Source organism: Anser brachyrhynchus (genome assembly GCF_964034855.1).
Source record: "Anser brachyrhynchus genome assembly, chromosome: 1".
NCBI classification, from domain to species: domain Eukaryota; kingdom Metazoa; phylum Chordata; class Aves; order Anseriformes; family Anatidae; genus Anser; species Anser brachyrhynchus.
The window spans coordinates 193034583-193047179 of record NC_137694.1 but is presented as its reverse complement, the minus strand read 5'-3'; the positions used below and the strand labels follow the sequence as shown (position 1 = coordinate 193047179).

The 12597-nt window shown below is 36.9% G+C and overlaps 1 protein-coding gene across 2 annotated transcripts in view; it reads right to left on the bottom strand.

Moving 5' to 3' along the window:
• Nucleotides 1–12597, bottom strand: part of XPO4 (exportin 4) — an 81650-nt gene that overhangs the window by 24939 nt on the left and 44114 nt on the right. For both annotated transcript variants that reach the window (XM_080583687.1, XM_080583688.1), the window contains exons 7-10: nucleotides 8301–8413; nucleotides 5744–5901; nucleotides 5294–5468; nucleotides 564–740 (exon numbers count right to left, since the gene is read on the bottom strand). In XM_080583687.1, coding sequence (XP_080439813.1) covers nucleotides 564–740; nucleotides 5294–5468; nucleotides 5744–5901; nucleotides 8301–8413 — 623 coding nt within the window. The remainder of the gene's footprint in view (nucleotides 1–563; nucleotides 741–5293; nucleotides 5469–5743; nucleotides 5902–8300; nucleotides 8414–12597) is intronic.

Here is a 12597-nt window from a genome sequence, read left to right as displayed (position 1 = left end):
AGGTAGTTTTAAGTTTTCTTGAGAACAGCCACCTCAAAAATTCAGTAAGGAATTTATGTACCATTTTATCCAGAAGAACCGCATAGTATTTCATGCTTCTTTTAGTCTAAGCATAGTCATTCTACATTTTCTCAGATTACACTTCAAAAGTATAATCTGAAGATAACGTATGGGAAATAACAGGATAAAAGGCTTCCAATTTCATTGAAGACTTTAATTATAACCCAAATCCAGAGAAGGATGGTCAGAAGTTTAGTCGTTGCATCTATAGGGAAGACCAGCAGGAAACACGTCAATTTTACTAACAGGTTTATTTTATTTATTTTTAAAAGTAACTTCCAACTTTGTATTCCTTCATTTCCTTTTCATAATGAGAGAAACAGACTGGAAAATGACCTCTGATTAACAAATTCAGCAAATTTTTCATTTCCATTCAAAGCCACAAGTAGTAAATTTATACTAGCTCCCTTGAGCTACATAATAAAGTATACAACAACAACAAAATCTCCACATGGGTTAGTTACTCCATATTATCATCAGAAACTACCACTATAAGGGCTTACCAAATTCCTTGTACCATCAGGAGCAGCTAGATGGCACTGAATGTAAGAATTAAAGACCTGAACAGCATGTTGGGTAAAGAAACCTTTATGGAAATGTTTGTCATCTTGTACCAAAGTAAGCCAAGATTCCAGCAACTTATCATATGCTTCCATATATACCATGTCATCTTTGTCAAGCTGTAAGAGATGAAAGAAACAAAACAAACATCTTATTCCTAAACTAAACCAGAGAAAGATACTTATATTCATTACTATTTAACAGATGTTCTTCTAATGTTGAAGCAATTTAAAAAAAAAAAATCACAAAACTTATTATTGGCTATCCTTGAAGAGATCAGAAAGAACTGAAGCAATGCATCGAAAAGGTCAATGCAGCTTTGCTAGAATTAAAAAACAAAACAAAAAAACCACTGTGTTTAGCTATTTCTTTTCTTCTAACGTTCAAAACCAAACCAGACTTGATTTAAGCCTTTCATACATACACATGATCACCTAAATGCAGGAGCTACAATGCTTTCTCTCCAGCGACACCAAGCATCTCAGCTCATACCAGAAACAACAATGAATGGAGCTATTTCTGTTTAATTAGACACAGAACACGTGCATATACATTAGCACATATTCCGCTATTTTTGAAATAAAGAGACAGAAAAGATGACAACTCTCTGTTTTGGAGAAAATCATTACAAACTGCATGTATTAAAGAAACCCTGCTGTGGGCAGCCAGTTTTGATGATGATACACAACTTCTCATTCTGTGAACAAAGAAAGATCACAATTCCATAGAATAAGCCTGCATCTACAATTCATTAGTGCATTTTAACTGTCACTTCATGCTTTTAGCTTTTCACATATATTTATATGGGGTACATAAGTTGCAAAAGGAAATTCATATCTGAACAAGAAAACTCTTGAGTTACAGGGCAGCTAAAGAACCCAGACAGCAGAAGGGTTGTTTCTCTTGAAAAGGACATTTAATGCAATTATCATTTTATTTTTTTTCCACTTGGTGCGAAAGTTGAACTTTAGTAAATACAACCACTTTCAGATAACTTAAGTATGACTCCATGGATGGATTTGCTAGTACTGCGAGACTTTTCTTTCCTCTAAGAAGTCTTCTCAACTTTTAACCAACATGATTGCTCACCAAGGTTACTTTGAGATAGCAGAGCTTAGTAAAATGATTCCTTGATGAAATACAGAGATACTAAGGCCTTTATCATGCCCCAGGCAGAGGAATTCCTAACTTTCAGTGAAGTTACAAACATGGCTGCATGAACAAAGGAAAAAAAAAGTTGGCTGGATGACTGACTAAGAGGGAAAACTGATACCATGTTGGAAGCATTTCAAGATATTTTCACAGCATCATTCTGTAACTGCAAAATGGTCGTATTTACCTTAGCTAAAATATGGGACACGTGCAAGTTTGAAAACAAAAGCTGAAGATGATGATGAGAGAGACCAAACTGTATTCAATGCTAACATAAAACAAATTTAGGACAGGCACAGCATGTCTTTTTAGTTTGGCGAAAGGACATTCATTGAAACAAACACTTTGATATGCGTATATATATATGTATTTTTTAACTTACATACAATTAGTAATTTATAAAAATCCAGAAAATAACACAAGTAACAACGTCCTTTTATGAGGAAAAAAACAACTCAGATTTGAGAAGGTAATACAGAATAAACCATTTTTGTATAGTATTACCAATACCTTATGGTATTTTCATAAGGAAGCTAGGATTAGTAAGTGCCTCCATAAAGTAGGTGCCCAAGCAGTAGAGTTCGTTGATCTTGAACGAATAAAATCACAAAGGAACCTTACTAAAAATTCCCAATCTTGTTTTAGATTAGTGATTCAGATGAAAGGCTACAGCTGGGCTACTGAAGATGTCATGCAGGTAGACTGTACGTGACAAGCTGCAGACTGGGGAGCAGAAACTTTCCGATGGATCTACCAGAAGCGATTGGCAGGGCCCAGTTCAGGATTCAAGATCTTCAGGAGAAGCAAAGTACAACCACTAACATCAAAGTGATGCTGCTAAATTTCTCCAAGATTCTTCCTTCACAGTCTGCTGACCCTCTGAAGAAAGAACACTTCTAAAACTTGCTAAGTAGCAGCAAACTTGGAAAAGTTAGGAGCAAAGTAGAGAGAGAGACCAAATTCAGAATGATCTCTCCCTTAAGCAACTTAAAAAAAATATATATATATCATAAATCAGGAACACCACATTAAGAAATCCACCTGAGAAAAAGAAACCTTTGAGAGCATTTCTGTTTGCATTTTCATTCAACATCCTGCTCATACTCTTCACTAATTCTGATCAACTATTACATACTCCTACTTCTGCATAAGCATTAGCCTTGAGCAAAGGAAAGCTTAACTGTGGACAAGCATCTTCTCTCAGACCCAGCGTTATTAAAGGAAGAGATGATTGGTCCAAACTGCATCATAAATTAACCTCAATCATTGCTGAAGCTTACTGTCCTCCACAGCATAGCTGTTCAGGCAAATGTTCCAACAACTTCCCTCAATCAACAGCCAAGTAAATGTAAAACAACATTTGAACGTTTGGATTGTGTGTGGGTTTTTTTTCCTCCCCCTTTGCTGAATATCAATATTAGCAACAGCAGCAAGTACCATCAGCAACCGCTTCTGATTCTGTGCCAAGACACGTGCTGCTTTGAAGTGGTTTGCGCATTACCGTTTGGGACCTCCTGATTTTGACAGGTTCAACAGCAAACTTCTGGCTAAGCTGATTCCCTGCGTCTGATGGGTTTTCTGCAACATTCACACAAGCCATTCTGCTGGCACACAAAGTGGCAGAAATATGGGAAAAACAGTTTGCCCCACAAGCAAAGCTTTACTGCGTACACCTGTCTGTGTTCTGCTGCACTTTAGATTTCTGAATCTCAGGTTCCTACTGAGCCCAATGCATGTGGTATTTCACCTTTCACCAAAAACTCTTAATTACAGAAAGCAATTAAGCTCATGAGCACATGAGTTCACTAAGTACATCACTACAAGCAATCTAAGCAAGTAGCTTAGGTGCTTCGGGACATAGTTTAGTGGTGGACTAGGTAGTGTTACACACTGATTGGACTTGATGATCTTAAAGGTCTTTTCCAACCTACATGACTCTATGAAACACACTGACCAGGGCAGGCACATTCCTAAGCCAAAAGATTGCCTTCAGGGATGCAAACAAGTATTTCTACAGTCACGGCACACCGTGCCATTACACCATCTGGATTAAGTCAGCAATAGTTTGAAATACTCTGTAGTGCACCTTATTGCTGATACGATGATAAGGTATACGAATTATTTTTTGAAGACTGAATACCACAGAATTTTGTGATTATCCTGGAGATCAGAGCAACCACATGAAGTTGAGATATAAGCTATACAACTGTTAGACTGACGACACAATGAAGTGATGAAAGCGTGATGTTTCTTTCTTCCACAGAACACTTTAAAGATTCTACGACAACGAACAAGTTCTCTCTTTAAGGAAAAAACAAATTGCAGTCTTCTTTCTTATCTTGCTGGATTTGATAACATTGTAATATAATATTGAAAAGACTTTCTTCAGCAAAAACTAGAGGATTATGTATGCATAGGCAGACACATTCACTAGGCACTAGCAGCAAGCCATTTCCAAAACAAACTCTTTGTACCAGACAGTGGTACGAGCTACCTCGGGCTTTTGCTGAGAGATGAAGTACTCTGAGTTGTTGCTGAGCACTCCTGAAGTTAAATATGGTTGTGTATTCTAGCTCTCCAGTAACAAGAGGCTAACTGAAGAAATGTATATCCTCTAGTCCCTTTCATTTAAATGATAGGTATCAAGCCTAGTCAGTATACATAGCAAAACTGGAAAAAAAAAATCATTTTTTTTTTAATGATAATGGGGAAAACCCACGATGGTGTCTAGAGAGCTTCATTTAAATCAATAACTATTCCATGTATATAGCTCAGGTGAAAGATGCACCTTAATTCTTATGGGCTTTTTTCATAATTAAGTCTCCTTAGACATTTTTATTTTTAAAGTGTGTTTTTTTTTGGTGTTTGTTTTTTTTTGGAAGCAGAGGATTTAGCCTATCAAAATGGAACCTCTATGTTACAACCAAGGTTTGAAAGAAGTAAGCAAACAGAAAAGTCCTCTGAATTCCCGCTCCAGATTTGTATGTAGAATTATTACTTGAACTGTGTCAGTAACAGAGGGATGATTTAAGCAGTTTTATAGTATGGGGTTAACAACAGATCTTAACAGCTACATTAACTTAAAACAGAAGTTCCTGCCTGTAAAACCCCTGACAGCATAAGTTTCAGTCTGTCCATATGTTCACACAGTGATTTTAAGCTTTCAGGTTTGTAGCGTGTTCATTATCTACAACACTTTTCAGAGAAGTCCCACAAGAGTAATCCAGCAACATTTAAAGACTTTCATACTTTTTTAACGTACCCATTCTTTTAAAAGTGAAAATATGAAGCAGGTGCTTTAAATCAAAAGTTTGAAAGATGCAGTGTGCAACTGAGCAATATGTTGCACATAATAAAAAAAAACAAAACCCTTTCAGATGTGATTTCAGAAATATCTAGAACAAAAGCACCGTGTTTCACAACAGTTATTGACAAAACAGCCAGATTCTCACATCACTTATGCCTATTACAAAGAGAAGGAAACAAAAAGAATACCTACTTTTTGAGAATGAATACTTACCACTTCTTCCAAGGCAGCACTTCTTCCAAAAGAACAAGTGAGATGTGCGAGGCAGTTAACAAATGAAGAGAAAAGTTCATTTGGAATGGCAGTTAAAATATTTCGAGGAAATACGGTTATCAGGTTGCTGATAATACTGGAAATTCCCACTGCTTCAGAGTCTTCTATTTCAATTCTATAGATAGAAATAGGAGTTAGTTAGCTGCCATCAAGAAAAATGTTAAAAGCCAATTGATTTTCTAGATACGTTTTCAATCAATAAATCTATCTCGTGTTAGTTTAAGAAGCACCTACTTGAAGATGCATTTTTTAAAATGTCAATCATCCAAGAGTAAACACAGATTATACCCAGAAATAAGCAAGTCATACCAGTTCTTCACACACACACACTGCACTCCAAACTAAAAGATTAAAAGATGCCATCTAAATTTAGAGAGCAGGCATACATACCCATTGATAGTATTCAGTAATCCCTCAATGAAGTGTGCCAGGTAATCAACTTGTGAACCTTCGTCAGGAAAGACTGACCCATGCAAAGACGCCAGCTGTGCCAGACACTGTAATGAATCTTGGGCCATATCTGTATCTTCTCTGATTTTTCGATGCACCTTTCAGGAAGCGAGATAGTTAATAATACACGGAAAATAGGATGTTCTTACAACAGTCACATGGCTCTCAATCCGAAAGAGCACACACCAAAAAAAGCTTACTATAACTTCTATTCAGTCTGAAATGTGAGGGTTTCTACAACTCCCTAAACCCTAGCAAATGTCACGATTGCGACTCGGTTCACAAAATCGCGAGCCTCAAATTAACTCACTGATACCAACATTTAGTTAAGTCTTACTTACATTTTGAAAATTGAACTGTGTACCGAATGTTATGTCTTAAAGAGAGAAACAGATGCCAGCCAGTCAGACATACTGCTCCTTCTAAAAACAGCAATAATGACAGTCATCTCTATTATGCTAACTATGCCTAGGCTACGGAGTCTTGCTAAAGTTAGTCAACAAGTTCAATCAAGATTATATAGATGCTTCTTTAGCAGAGGTAAACACTGAAGACATATACAAAAATGAATGCATCACTTCCTTGGCAACACCCTTACATTATACAGGGCCAAGTCATCTTCTTTCATTTCTGCGCTGTGTTACATCACTACTTCTGCTGCTAAGACCTTCTAGATTCAAATCTGCTAATATTTCCAGCAGACATATTCTCAAAATTCATGCTACAATTATCAACTACGTATTTTTAAGTATTTTCTTACGCTCACACCTTCTGTTTTTTCATGTAAGTTTTACTGAAAAATACAGGGTAGCTTTTTCCTCCACATGCAATTTACTTAAATTATATCATAAAAGTACAGTTAAGACACTCTGACCACTTCCCTGTGGCATTTTATCTTCAGCTTCACCTAACTCATAACCAGTTGGATTAGCTGCATGGTTAACCTCTGAAAGATTAAACTGCCAGGAGAAACAAGCCCTGAAACAGAAATACCCCTTCTAATATGCATTCCACACTTGGTTGAGATTTCAAGTGAAGGCTTCCTCTTTAACATGGCAGTCTTGCCAAGTTTTGCAAGGTTATTAAAATTTCTTAGATCAGTTATATGAATATGAACGACCACCATTCACTTACATTACTTCAAATAGCAAGCTAATACCACCAGCCTCAACCATTGCGAATCAGGAATCTAAAACCAAAACTGACAGCACACTGCCCTGGCTAGCCTTCATTCAAAAATAATCAAATATAGGCCTGCTTTGGTTGCCATTATTTAAAATGCAAATGCATTACAAAAATTTTGCATGTTATTGAAAACAATACCCTCGTCACAAATAAGTAGTCTTGTAAACCAGCCAAAGAGAGAGATTAAATTCAGACAACTTCATACTTTTAAACAAGGAAGGGTTAATACGTAAGCCAAAAAGTTATTTGCATGTGGAGGTTCACAGCTGACAGTAGCAACTGTCTGGATAGTCTAGACAGCTGTTCAGATTGTGTGTAGCTGCTAAGAGGTCTGCCAGTGATTTTTTCACCTTTTCAAAACTGCTGGAACAGACAAAACTTTCAGTTAAAAAAATAATAACTTGTAAAAAAAAATCCTACAAAGTATAGACATGTATCCAAACACATATCTGACAACTCTCAAGCACTGGAGATTTCCATTTGCTTGGTCTGAAAACAACTTAGTCCCAGCTTTGAACACATTATTTCTTTGCTCTGCAAAAATGAAATAGCGTGAGAATGATGAATTCTCAGGTCCCAAGAGATTTAAGATAACAAAATATCATAGTAAACTAATTTATAAACCAATAATGTTGCTGCTGCAGCATTTCCTGGCAGAACAAAGACTACCAACTTTCCCCCCCAACAGTGGTGGAAAGTAACATTACTTTTATCCAGTTTTAATATCAGACCTCTTTTTAAACCACAGGAAGTGAATATTACATTCCCCCCTCCCCATTCTATCTCTTCCCCATCACTCCTAACTTCATCTATCTCAATTTAACTTGCTTTGATTCACTTTGTGCTGCGGAAAGAGATGCAAAACTTCGTATGCTGGAACTGGCTAGAAAATGGCAATTACATTACTTGTTTTTAGCTCTTCTGTCGAGCAAATGCTCTAAGATCAGCAAAAAAATACCGTTCATTTGAGAGCTGTTACACCTTATCTGAAAGGCATAGTCTAACCACTGCTCACAATGCTTGGTTTCATTTGATGAATACATGTTCAACAGTACTAAACAGAACAAAGCTTAGATAACCATACACTTTTTTCCTTAGTTAATGGTTACCAATTTAAGGCAATTTACAGGCAAAACACATATCTGTTAACCTAAGAAAAACACAATACTTTGTTTGCTTTGAAAAACCAGCTGAAGTTAACACAATCAGTCCTACCTGATGCAAAAGGAAGGATCCAAGAGTAAAGTTTAAAAACAGGCAGGAGCTGCTTTCCCTGTGGTCTGGACTATGAAAGTTGAAGAATGAAACTTACTGTAAAGAAAAGCTCCATAACTCTGCTGTCCAGGAGGGTCTCACGCCAGGATTCTGTTGGCTTTAGCATCACATTTTGTGAGGATTCAAACATAGCTATATAATGTCTGCCCAGTTATCTGGTGTCAAGGTCAACAATAACATTCCTACTTGGCTTTAAAAAAATCCTAGATACAACAGGATCCATTCAGAAAGAATGTAATGGAAACAAACTTTAAGCCTCTTCACATACACAGCATAATTCATGCATGAGGCCAAGGAATAAAAGGTATTAAGTATTGAAAAAAAGAATGCTCCAGGAATGTTAGATAAGAGTTTGATCATAATTATGAGACATACCATAGTGATACGATCACTTTGATAACCAGGGTGTCTAATGTGACACAGCGAGAAGGGAAAAAAGCAACCGCAATTAACAGGTGTTAAAATTTATGCAAAATGGGAAATCATTTTCTAAAAAATTTTCCTGGCAGCTTTTAAAAAGGCCTTAGGATAGCTAAAGATAGCCCATTGAAATCTATATCCTATTTTTCTAAATAGCCAAATATGCATCACAGAATGCAGATATGTTAGCCCCGCATTAATGGACATTTTTTATCATGCTGTGAAGAACAAAAGCGTAAGGCACCACAAGGCAGTCATATTAAACATATGCTTGTAAAAAACCCACAATAAAAAGCACCCACACTAAAACCATGCCTTCCCTGCACTCATTTCAGTTATTACCATATCTTTGGGCATAATTTAGTTTTTACAAAATTCTGCCAGTGCAGAAAAATAACAAATACATGCATGGAAAAAATCAATTAAACAAGCACGTTACATTCTTTTGTCAGTCTGATCACACAGAGTAGCATTTATTACAGATTTTTGAAAGTGCTTCCTACTGTGACACCCCTCAATCCAAATAGCAGTAAAACTGCTTCAACATAGTTATGATTTCATTTGTCTTTTTAAAACCTTTCACTGCTCCCTCTGAACCCTTTGTATCCCAGCCATCAGAATAAGCAACAGCATGCTCAACTGCATATAATCTACTCATCGGTAAACAATGAACAGTATTAACTTTTGTAAAGTTTTCGGGTATTATAAAAAAAAGTTTATCCAAAAAAAATTGTATGCTTCCAAATAAAAATAAATTTTACAACAGTACCATTCAGGAAAGCAGATCCCTTGAAATCTGATGGGATTTGTTTAAGAGAACAATGTATAAAGCAAACATCTATTTTAATATGAAGGATTGTTGTGCAAGGCAGGAGACACAATTCTGTTTTATTTACACTTGCCCTCTGAGTTCTGCCAAACACAGAAAATCACAGTAACACTGTGCAGAACAGTTTCAAAAAAGCCACTTTTTCCACGGCACAGCACCAAGTGGAAATTCACTGATAGTATGTGCCCAGAGCTGCATTCAGCACATTACAATGCACGAGAACAATCACAGATTTTCACACACGTTGAAACAAAACCAGTTTCATGATTCTCAAAATATCAGTGTGTTGAACACTACCAGATTTGCAATATTTTAGACACTGAAAATTTTTTTTTAAAAATCGAAAACAGATAATTCTCTATTTTACTTTCATCTGAAATACAAATGTCATTTAGGTGATCGAAAACACTTCAATTCTTCCAGATAAAAATAAAATATAGGCATGAAATTATCACATGCATCCTTTATCAGAATAATATTACAAATTAAGACTAATGTAATCAGTGCTGGTGCATTAAGTTATGCTTTTTTTTCCTTCTCACTTATAATATTCTAAGAAGAAAAAAACATTTTAAAATTGTTTATTTTCAAGAGGGTTCTTTGCCTTAACTCTCTTGTAAAAGACTGGCATCCTTACCGAAGAAAGACTACAGATACATTATCAGTCTCTGAAAATCAATTTGCTCTCCACTAGCTTGAGTTTACGGAGGGGACGAGCTACATAACACTTTTCACGTGGAATGGAAGAAGGGCCGCTTTGCTGTCACTATTTTAACAAGCCCCAGTATTTAGTGGCCCTATCCTGTTATTTTTAGTGCCGTTTCTCACGCTAACGGACTGATGACATATCTGACAGACTTGTAGGTAAAATATCTGTTCATGAAACAATACAAATAATGGCTGCAGCTATTACAGAGATTTTACAGCCATTTTCTGTCCCACACCAGGTGAATGCAGACATTAGCGTAAGCTGGGTGTGGAGATGCTTGCTGCCATGAAACATCTGAACTTCTGCCTTATTAGCAGCAGCCCAGTTGTGCCAAACCTGAAAAAATGGCACTAAATTACCTACTATAGGGGTGTATACAGGACAAAGGCAGTCTTCATCATCAAAACACGCAACAACATGAACGAATCTCTACTGTAAAGTGTAAGAGTATAACTAGATGCCTTCATGTTTCATAAAGCTCTGGTGATCCCTGATTAGTGCCTAGAGAGAAAGAGGAGAAAACATGGTTTAAGATGGATTTTCTTTTATCTTTGCGTACATTCATGTATGCAGCCGTTAGCTCTGCACTTGGTTTTGTTTAATGAACTGGACAAATAAGAGTAATCTGTCTTAAAAATATTAACTTCTCATTTTTAAAGTATAATTTGGAAAAAAGTTCTCTGTGATTCTTGGAGGAAAATACTAAAAAAAAAAAAGAAAAAAGATAAACAAATGTGTAATTTTCTTCCCATTCTTTGCCTCTCTTCCAGGATGGGTGAAGATAAATATCAAAATATTTCATATCCTAAGGCAGCCATAGGGGGATTATAACACTTCAGGACTTACCACAAATTCTATTTTTTGCAAATGGATCCCAAGGTTGTGTTTTTGTGTGTTTTATTTTTTTTTTTCCCCTCCATGAGAGGGGAGGCTTGCCCTGCCACAAAGAAGGAAACAAGGAATTTAAAAATCAAAGCTAAGGCTGCACCTACCAGACTCCCATCTGCAATTTTTTCCATAGCAGTGAAGAACCCAGAAATGGATGAAAAACTCCTGGAGTGATGAGGCCCGATTTTTTATTTTAACTTTGTTGTTGTTGTTGTTGTTGTTAAGTTGTTTTAATCATTTTACCTTTGTTGTCTGGAATCCTTCTGGAGAGCTTTGTATCAGTCTTACTTATACTTTACAAATAAAAATCCATTATTAAGGTAACAGCTTGGAAATCTGCCATCCAGTGTTATAATGCTAGCATACTGATTACATTTATATTTTTAAGACCTCCTCTGGCTTGCTAGTTAGTCAGCCAAGCACATGGGATGAGTCTAGCATCAACTCTAGAACTGATGCAGAAGCTTGCTGCCCCCTATGGAGAACGGTTTCACAAATCTTTATATAACTCACACTCCTAGGAAACAGATCCAGCATTCAGTTGCAGAAAGGTAGGCTTAAACATTTAATTGTTAAAAACTACTTTATGTGGGAGACACCAAATTCAGATTGTGTCTGCAAAGCAGCAGGCAGAGGAGGTGTAGGAAGACCCCAGCTAACCTTAAAACCAGCCAATTCTGGAGCAGCCACCAGCGTAGCCATGCCAGCACAGAGTCTCATGTTGACCACCCAAGTGGATTAATTCTGCAGCCCCTGCTAAAATTTGCTATCCCTACTAAAATTTGCTACCACAGCTCTACATCTAACAGTAAGCAAGCTAATCACTTCAAGCCTAACTTCTGCTTAAACCACACCTATGCAGAAGTGATGGCCATACAGATGCAGCCCAAGACTCACACCTTCCCACTGCCAGCCACCTCGGAAGCTGATGAATTTCTAAGCAGTAGGGATTCCAAAGTTTGTTTGTTTGTGGGTTTTTTTTTTGTTGTTTTTGTTTTTTTTTTTACTTAAGAGGGATAAAACTGACAAAAGTAAAAGGCAACTCTTTCTTTTACACTTTCTTCAACACAGCTGTTTTAGTTGCAGTGAATTTTTCCTCATATCCCAAACAACAGCCAGGACAGTAACTCATCCCTTCGTTTTTCACATAAAGACTGTAGTAAATTCAGGATAACCCCAGGCTGTTAGCAAACAGAAGACCTAAGGAAAGCAGCCCTGCTGCTGAAGAAAACCCATGTTGTCTCTCCTCGGCTCAGTCGTACCTGCAGTTGTGCAACAAATCACAGTCAGGACCTCACCCCGCTAGAAAGAAGCTCTCAGCCAGGCGGTTCCCTGCTCAATATCACGCTCCTGAGAGATGCTGGGACAGGATGCTTTTCAGCAGCGATGCCAACTCAAATCATTCCTCAAAACAAACCTGGTGTTGTTTTTTTTTTTTGAGTACTCTGTGTTTTTCATGCACTTCCATTATGCACAACAGATGCTACC